This window comes from Cyanistes caeruleus, unplaced genomic scaffold, assembly GCF_971803275.1.
Source record: "Cyanistes caeruleus unplaced genomic scaffold, bCyaCae1.hap1.1 HAP1_SCAFFOLD_105, whole genome shotgun sequence".
Lineage (NCBI taxonomy): Eukaryota > Metazoa > Chordata > Aves > Passeriformes > Paridae > Cyanistes > Cyanistes caeruleus.
The window spans coordinates 527,540-536,651 of NW_028255906.1; the positions used below are offsets into that span (position 1 = coordinate 527,540).

Sequence of the window (9,112 nt, forward strand, 5' to 3'; positions counted from 1 at the left end):
AAGCTTCCAATGAAACTGGTTTTTACTTTACTGTTCTAACACTGTTAAAAGTTTGTGGGTTTTTTCTCTTTTGATTATAGACAACAGGGTGATGAGAGAAGCAGAAGAGGAATTGTAATCCCAGAATCACAGAACATTCTGAGTTGAAAGGGACACACCAGGATCAGCAAAGTAATGTTGGAACATTTACAGAGATGCCAGAATTGTAAGTTTGGGTGCTCAGTCTCTCTGCTGGGAGGCTCCTAAACAGCCTAAATGCACTGCTCTGATATTGTCATTGTTACCTGGGGCTCTCAGGGAGGCTCTGGCATCTGCAGCAGCTGAGTCAGGCCCTGCCCTTGGGATTGCTGCCAGGCAGGTGTGTCCATGGGAATGGGGTGTCCCAGCTTCCCTGTGACCTGTGGGGCTGTGGGCAAAGCAGTCCATGGGAAAGGGGAATGAGCTGAATCCCCTCCCTGAGATCCCATCATGGGCACACCTGGGCATCTCCTTGCTGTGTCCTTCCAAGCTCTGAGCTGCCCTCCTGGCTGCAAATCTGTGCCAGAGCCTCTCAGAGTTCCCTGAATGTCCCACGGGGAAGGGCAGAGATGCCACAGCTGAGGAAATGCTGTTGGCTTTGCCAAGGGAGCTGTGAGTGTCCTTGGCAGAGGGGGGTGCTGAGACCTTGCCCAGAGACCTTTAGAGAGGGTGAGACATTCAGGGATCCCTCTGCTCTGGGCAGGGTCTGGTTTATGCCAGGGTGACACAGGAGTGTGATTGTGCTCTGATTCCAGCCAAAGGTGCAAACCCAGGGCAGTTGGGAACAAGCCCATCCAGCCCCTCACCTTCCCTAAGCCACAGGGAATCTTTTGCCTCTCACATCTCTCAGTGGCAAACTCTGAGTGCAGCAGAAATGCTGGGGATTTCTGACCTCAGAGAACCAGGAATGATGTGTGGGCAGGAGAACAATTCCTAAAACCATCTCCTGCCATACTTTAGAACTGTGTGTGCAGGTGGTACCAAGCCCTTCAGCTTTAGGAGTGATTCCCCTGACAAATACTGAATTTCCAGCCTTGTCCCTCTGCCACATGGCCACAAACCCAGGGCAGCAGGGCAGGGATGGCTCCTGGAGAGCCCCCAGGCGCAGGCCTGGCTGCTCCTGGCACACTCAGCACAGCTGGAGCTCAGGCAGGGACCTGGGTGAAGATTTTCCCAGAGCAGGAACAAAGGAGAGTCCCAGCCTCTCCTGACTTGTCACTGTCCTTTATCCATGAACAGGTCCCCATGTGCAGCCACAGCAAATGTCCAACAGCAGCTCCATCAGCCACTTCCTGCTGCTGGCACTGGCAGACACGCGGCAGCTGCAGCTCCTGCACTTCTGCCTCTTCCTGGGCATCTCCCTGGCTGCCCTCCTGGGCAACGGCCTCATCATCAGCGCCGTAGCCTGCAGCCACCACCTGCACAGCCCCATGTTCTTCTTCCTGCTCAACCTGGCCCTCACTGACCTGGGCTCCATCTGCACCACTGTGCCCAAAGCCATGCACAATTCCCTCTGGGACACCAGAGAAATCTCCTACACAGGATGTGCTGCACAGCTCTTTTTCTTTCTGTTCTTCCTTGGATCAGAATATTTCCTGCTGACCATCATGTGCTACGACCGCTACGTGTCCATCTGCAAGCCCCTGCACTACGGGACCCTCCTGGGCGGCAGAGCTTGTGCCCACATGGCAGCAGCTGCCTGGGCCAGTGCCTTTCTCTATTCACTGCTGCACACGGCCAATACATTTTCCCTGCCCCTGTGCCAGGGCAATGCCCTGGACCAGTTCTTCTGTGAAATCCCACACATCCTCAAGCTCTCCTGTTCACACTCAAACCTCAGGGAACTGGGGCTTCTTGCAGTTAGTGCCTGTTTAGCACTTGGCTGTTTTGTCTTCATTGTTTTCTCCTATGTGCAGATCTTCAGGGCTGTGCTGAGGATCCCCTCTGAGCAGGGACGGCACAAAGCCTTTTCCACCTGCCTCCCTCACCTGGCTGTGATCTCCCTGTTCCTCAGCACTGCAGCATTTGCCAACCTGAAGCCTCCCTCCATCTCCTCCCCATCCCTGGATCTGGCACTGTCAGTTCTGTACTCAGTGGTGGCTCCAGCCCTGAACCCCCTCATCTACAGCCTGAGGAACCAGGAGCTCAAGGCTGCAGTGTGGACACTGATGACTGGACAATTTCAGAAACATTAAACTGCTGGCCTGTTTCTGCAAATCACTTGTAATAAAAGTCATCTTTGATAGTTTTTGTTTTCATTTTGGAGATTCTTTTTCTTTGTTTTACGTTTAAATCTTGTCCACAAATAAATGTCATTGTTTGTGCCATTTCTCATTTTGTTTCTCTCCACCTTCCCTGTGGCCACACACTGTGTCAATGAGGGGCTGAGCTCTTGTGGCTTTAAATGAACTAAAGGTTCTCCCAGCAAATTTTTCTCCAGAGATCTGCCTTTTGTTCCCTTCTCTGGAGCTGCAGCAGCAATGTCTGTGTGTAGAGCTGGGGACAAGTCAGGGGTGGCACTGAAGCTCTGCTCCTGCTGGCCACACCATTCCTGATCCAGGCCAGGGGCCTCCTTGGCCACCTGGGCACACTGCTGGCTCATGTCCAGCCTGCTGTCCATCAGTGCCCCAGGTCCCTTTCTGCCTGGCTGCTGTCCAGCCACTCTGTCCCCAGCCTGGAGCACTGCAGGGGTCATTGTGGCCAAAGTGCAGGACCCAGCACTTGGACTTGTTAAACCTCATCTTGTTGGGTTTGGCCCCTGGATCCAGCCTGTCCAGGTCCCTGTGCAGAGCCCTCCTACCCTGCAGCACATCAACACTCCCAGCCAACTTGGGGTCACCACGGTTCTATGGGGCCCTGGAGTGTCCCAATGGTCTCCATGATTCCATGAGGCCTCCCAGGGTCACAATGTCCCTTTGGTTCCATGGGACCCCTTGGTGTCACAAAGTCCCGTGGATCCTTGGGCCCCGCAGTGTCACAATGGCGCCTTGGTCCCCCAAGGCCCCACAGTGTCACAGTAGATCCTTGGTTCCATGAGGTCTCACAGTGCAGCAATGCTCTCCTTGGTTCCACACTGTCACCACTGGGCCTCTTGGGCACCATGGTGTCAAACATGTTTCCTTCATTCCATGAGTCCCTGAGGTGCAACACTGGCCCCTTGGTTCCATGGGGCCCTGCAGTGTCCCAGTGGCATGGGCCTCATGACACGAGGTCCTGCTCTGTTGCAATGCTCTGCATGGTGCCACAAGGCCCTGCAGTGTCACAGGGGCCTCTTGATTCCATGAGCCCAAGAAAGAGGTGGCCTCTGGAATAGTAAAATTGATCAACAACCTCCAAGTGGCTGAGGATCCCTCACCATTACAACAGAAATGAACAGGATTGGACACAGATTCCTGGCTGCCCCAGCTTTGGGATGGTCCCTGGACCTGGAGCAGGAGCAGCTCTTGAGGGCCCCAAGGCCAGGGCTGTTGTGCTGGCCTGGGCAGGTGGGATGGCAGGAGGGGCTGCAGAGTTCTCAGCACCTCAGGGAGAGGAGAGCAGGGCACCCAGGGAGCCTCCTTTTCCCTTGGCCAAGCACCTTCCCCCATGGCTGAGGTGTTGCCTTCGGTGGCGTGGTGACCTGGTTCAGGAACGGCACCGTGACCAACCCTAGGTCGCTCGGTCCATGTGCTCGCAGACTCCAATGTGGTGGATGGCAAATGGCATTTATTGGTAAAAGATACATCATTCTATAGTATGTGTCCATTACATCACTTCCGTCTGCTTACATCATAAACTAAACTCTGCTGGCTATCAGGAGAGGGGCCCTATCTTCCCGTACAGCGTGATATCTTCCGACTGCCAGACCTTAACTAACTACATTTCCCCCCTCCCTATGCACAATTACCTTGGCTAAGACATAACAGTCTTAACGTTCTTAACATCTTAATAATCTTAACATCATAACAATCTTAACCAGATAACAATCTTAACATACTAAAAGCATCCTATTTTTATTCTATGCTTTATAACAATTACAAACTCATATTAAAAGCATAAGGTATGTTAAGCAAGAGATAACCGGGGTATAACTGGGAATAGCTAAAGGGAATTTCAAACAAGAACATTTTTAAAGCAATTGCTGGCATTCTATCAACATGATGCTAACTTTCTCTAGGCGACTTTTAACAAATGACACAAGTTTATTCAATATACAGGGTCCAAAAATCAATGCTACCACAATCATTATGACCGGTCCTGCTAAGGTAGATATGAGTGGCCAGCCACAGTGAATGGTCAAACCATGATGTAAACCGATTCTGCTGTGCTTCCCGTTCTCTTTTCTGCTTTTCTAATCCTTCTCGTAATTTGGCCGTGGTGTCCCTCACCATTCCTGTGTGATCTGCATATACACAACATTCTTCCCTCAGTGCAATGCATGTCACAATCCGCAAGGTGGGATTCGTGATGTGGTTCTTTTAGCCGGTCTTAGAGTACAAAAGATTACCAGCAAACCAAGGACTTAAACAGCAAAACACACTTTATTGAGTGCTCATCAGCACTAATATGCAATAGAGGGAAAAGAGGAGAAAGCAAAGCCTAAGGAAAAGAGAGTAAGGGGATTATAGCTACCAACATCAAAGTCCACTCAGCCGTCCAACGATGCAGTCTTCTGTCCATTGGGGAGATCTCAAAGGAAGGTCAGTTTGGGGTGTGATTTTATAGTCTTTTGCAAAGCGAGGGGCGCAGGGCCAAAACCAGAGGAGACTGATTATTGTTGTGTAAAAACACTCGCTTGCGGTGAGACTTCTCCAGGGTCAAGCTGTTCAAGTATAAGCAATTTATTATAAGGGTAAAAAGAGGGGAGACCCGTGTCCGCCACCAGCCTCGGCGTCCATGTGGTCAGGAGGAGGAGGGAGAGAGCGGGCAGAGCAGGGGAGGTTGGAAAAGGGGAGGGAGGGAGTAAGAGAGCAACAGAGGGAAAGGGGAGGGAGGGAGTAAGAGCAACAGAGGGAAAGAGGGAAAAACCAGAGGGAGAGAGCAGGAAAGACTAGTGAGAGGGGTAGGAGCAGGGAGAGGGGGCTGAGAGTTAAGAGTGGGGGAGAGGGGTAAAGGGGTAAGAGGTGAGGGAGAGGGGTTCAGAGGTAGGAGAGAATAGTTAAGAGAGCAAAGTTCTTGTTACAATCCAATATATCTTTTTCTGTAATGAATATTCTAATTCCCAGTAACCAATCACTATGAGACACACCCAGTAAAGAATTTACATACAGCCTATGAGCTTCCCTATATTAACATACAGTGTTGCACTTTAAATTCTACAAAGCTTTACAAGTTCTTTCCTTGCTTCTTGACCTTTGGACTTTCTATCAGCAGAAGGACATTGTTTTATCAACAGGGATTCTTCTCTAGCTGGCTAGGCTATTGTTCTTTGGTTAACCAGTACTCAGTATCCTATGACTCAAAGCAGACTTTCCTTGCTACTTCGATTCTAGCCTTCATATTTTAGAATCTTCTGCCAAACAATCACATTCATAAGGGTTCCCTGTTTCACCCTCCCCAACAACTGATGATCATTGTGATGAATTCCATTGCGCAGGGGGCAGGTGTAGGGTACAGAGCGATCCATGTCTTGCAAGCCTCTGCTCACCAGCAGGAACGAGAGCCGTGAGTCATGGAGAACCCGTTGCGCAGGTTACCATGCACAAGCCTCTGCTCACCAGCAGGAACGAGAGCAGTGTACTGTGCAACCACCTGCAAACAATTACTTAGCAAACATCCACCTCAGCTAGGCCCAAACCCCCAAAGCAAGTCCCTTGTGATATTCAGGGTCTCAGTCTCTGTCCTTGAGACAGTTGTGAGACAGATGAGGGACTCTTCGGACCATCTCTTACATGGGTGACAAGGTGGGAGTTGCAGCTGAAGCCTTTCCTACATTCCCAACACTCACAGGCCCATTCCCCAGTGTGGATCATCTGGTGGCAGATCAGGCTGTTGCTCTGGCTGAAGCTCTTCCCACACTCCAAGCACTTGTAGGGCTTCTCCCCATCCTGAAGCTGCTCATGGACCACCAGCTCAGAGCCCCAGCTGCATCTCCGGCCGCCTTCCCAACACAGGGTGGGTCTTTCCTCTTCAGAGTACCCTGGACTGGGTTTGGAGCCCCTCTTCCTGTGGGATCTCCAGGGTTTTTCTACCCCATTAGATACTTGTGCCCTGGAGCTGCTCAAAATGGCCGCTTCCATGAGGTTCTGCCGTGGGGATTTATCCTCCCTGGTCTCCATCCTCAGCTCCTTGTCTGGGGGAGGAAGGACAAGGAGAGGATGGGATTTGCCTCCGTGCCAGAGGGAAGGGGAAGGAGATCCCCCCAGTGCGTCCCCGGCAGGACGGCGTCGGCAGCGGGGTTGTCCTGCAGCCGGGGGCCAGGCTGGGCTGGGAGATGGAGCAGGAGTGAGGGGGAAAGGGGCACTGACTTCCTCCTCACCTGCCTGGCTGTCCCAGGGCATCTTCCTCTTCCTCACAGCCTCCTCCTCCATCCACTTAAGGTTTGGGAATGGGAAATCCTGGTTTGGGGAAAAATACAATTCATGAGCACATTGGATTAGGGGGTTCCTCCTGCCCAAGTCCATCTCTATAAATCACAAGTTATCCATAAAAACTTCCAAAACATCAAGGTTCAGCCCTAAAAATGCCTCTCAGGAGTTCTTCATCTCTGGTATCTCCCCTTTGGTGTTCAGGGGTTCCCTCCTGTCCCAGCTGCTGGGAGTCATGCTTGTACTGGGGGGTCCTCCGTCTACTCGATCCCATCCCTCCCCAGGCTGCTGGGAGTGCCAGGAATCCAAAAAGTTCCCCCCATTTCCATCTCCCCACTTAGGGATGCTGGGACCCCCCAGCGTCCCCCCAAGGGGCATTTTCCGCTCAGCTTTGCAGTCCTTAAGTCACAAATATCCCCTCCCCAAAAACCCAACCCAGGAACCTCCCACAATATCTGGGCTGAGTTCCCCCTCCCCAGTCACCTGTGGGATGGGGGGTGATGATCCCACTAGTGGGGGACTGTGAATTCCGGGAGTTCTTGACCTCTTGGTTCCTTCTCCTTTCCCTGATCCTCTTTTGTCCCTCCTCTTCCTGTTGAAGTTCATTTAAACAATTATGGTCTGTCCCAGGGGAAGAACTCACCCTTGGTGTTGTATAAGGTCAGTCCCTACCTAACCTCCCTTTGCTTTTCCCTATCCCATTGGCTGTAACACCCCTGTATCCCCTCACCACCCCTCCCCCAAGTTTAAGAGATAGCACCCGAGGAATCTCAGCCTCTTCCTTGCCCTGGGTGATCCACATGAATAAACCCAGGACCACGTCTCGTAAGTCTGAGCCTTCTTTACCTAAAATATTTTAGGTCCCTGTTGTATATATTTTGAGACCCCTTCCCGCCCGTGTTCTGTGAAGGGCGGACACATCCCCATGGGCGACAAGAATGAAGGGGTTCGTGGAGTATTTACAACATCTTCCTCCCTCTCCTCCCCTTCCATCCCTTTTCTTTCTCCTCCCTAACATCAGCTCCTTCTCCTGCTTCCATTCTTTCTCATTTTCTTTCTTCATCCCTCCTCTTCCATCCCTCCTCCGCCTCCTCCCCCAGGAGCAGTGACACCCTCGGTGCCCCGTTCCCAAACCCCTCACAGCCCATGGCAGGAGCGGGGATGGAGCCGGGACAGGTCGGGATTGGCAGCGCGGGGCTCTCCGCTGCTCCCACCCGCTGGGGACGGGGGGAACCCGGCCCGGGGAAAAGGAGAGGGAAACTGGGAAAACTGGGGGCTGCAGATCCAACCTGGGGCTGGCTGGGGACCCTGGCTGGGGACTGCCAGCCCTTGGGGCTCCTCTGGGGAGATGCGGGAGGGGGGAACACAGAGAGGGCTGGGGGATTCCAGGAGTGGCAGCACTGGCAGGGACTGGTTTGTACTGGGATCATCCTGGCCGTGGCTGGGATTGCACTGGCTGTGTACTGACATCATACTGGGATCATACCGGGAGCAGCTGGGCCCATGCCAGGAGAGACTGCAATCACACTGAGGGAAACTGGGATCATACTGGCAGTGAGTAGGAAACTGCAGGGAGCAATTGAAACCAGGTTGGGGGCAAATGGGATATAATGGCAGTGACTGGGATCATGCTGGGGCTGACTGGGAGCACCTGTGAGCAACTGGGGTCATGCCAGGAGCAACAGGCAGGAACTGGGAGTGACTGGGTGCATGCTGGGGGTAACTGGAAGCAACAGGACTTATACTGGGATGAACTGGAATCATGCAGGAGGTGACTGAGATCATACTGGCAGGGAGTCCAGCTACGCTGAGGCTGACTGGGAGTGGTTGAGAGCAAATGGGATCATGCTGGAAGGAACTGGGATGGACTGCCCTGCGCTCCCCAGAACACCAGTATCACCCCCATATGTCCCATAAGTCTCCCCCAAACTCTTCAGGATCCCCGAGTGCCCCCTCAGTGACTGTTTGGGACCCCCCAAAGCGTCCCTGGATCCCTGAATGCTCCCGACTCCACAGACGCCTCTTCCAGCCACTGCTGGGAATTCATCTCCCATCATCCCAGAACACAGTTCCACGCCAAAACCTCCTGCCGTGCCCCACGCCCTAAAGAGCCCGGTTAGAGCTCCCCAGGTTCCCCCCAAGTGCTCCCGAGCCGTATACATTCGCCCCGAGGACCTGCAGCCACAGCTCGGATGCAAAAGTGTTTCCCAAGTGCCTTCCCGCACCGCCAAACCCGCCTTCCGAGCCACTTCCGGGACTACAGCTCCCATCATGCTCCGCGGCGCCCATAGAGCGCTATTCCAGCCGGGACTTCATCTCCCGTCATGCCCCACGCCTCATCGGAACCCATTGGAGCTGTGCTTACAAATCCCGTCATGCTCCGCGGGCCCATTAAACCCTATTATACCGGCGCCTACAACTCCCATCATCCCCCGCGGCCCATAGATTCCCTGTTATAGCCCCCCAAGTGTCCATCCGGACCCCGAAGGGCCCCCAGATTCCCCTCCCTGACCTCCAAGTGCCCCCCTAGACCCTCAAATGCTCCCCCAGACCCCGAATTGTCCCACAGAATCCCTAAGTGCCCCTCC

The 9,112-nt window shown here is 53.2% G+C and overlaps 1 protein-coding gene and 1 long non-coding RNA gene across 2 annotated transcripts; one reads left to right on the plus strand and one right to left on the minus strand.

Moving 5' to 3' along the window:
• Positions 1–1,221: 1,221 nt before the first annotated feature.
• Positions 1,222–2,213, plus strand: LOC147646261 (olfactory receptor 14J1-like). The gene has a single exon (XM_086873695.1). The coding sequence runs from the start codon at positions 1,281–1,283 to the stop codon at positions 2,211–2,213; it is 933 nt and encodes a 310-aa protein (XP_086729821.1). The 5' UTR covers positions 1,222–1,280.
• A 2,308-nt stretch (positions 2,214–4,521) lies between these two features.
• LOC147646262 (uncharacterized) lies at positions 4,522–8,762 on the minus strand. Its single transcript, XR_015281926.1, has 4 exons — positions 8,700–8,762; positions 7,008–7,116; positions 6,476–6,554; positions 4,522–6,289 (listed from the first exon to the last, which is right to left on the minus strand). It is a non-coding gene; the product is annotated as an uncharacterized LOC147646262 (long non-coding RNA).
• Between the last annotated feature and the right edge of the window lie 350 nt (positions 8,763–9,112).

What these genes read in the sequence shown, in the direction of transcription:
- LOC147646261 (XM_086873695.1), top strand. Translation starts at nt 1,281, where the DNA reads ATGTCCAACAGCAGCTCCATCAGCCACTTCCTGCTGCTGGCACTGGCA.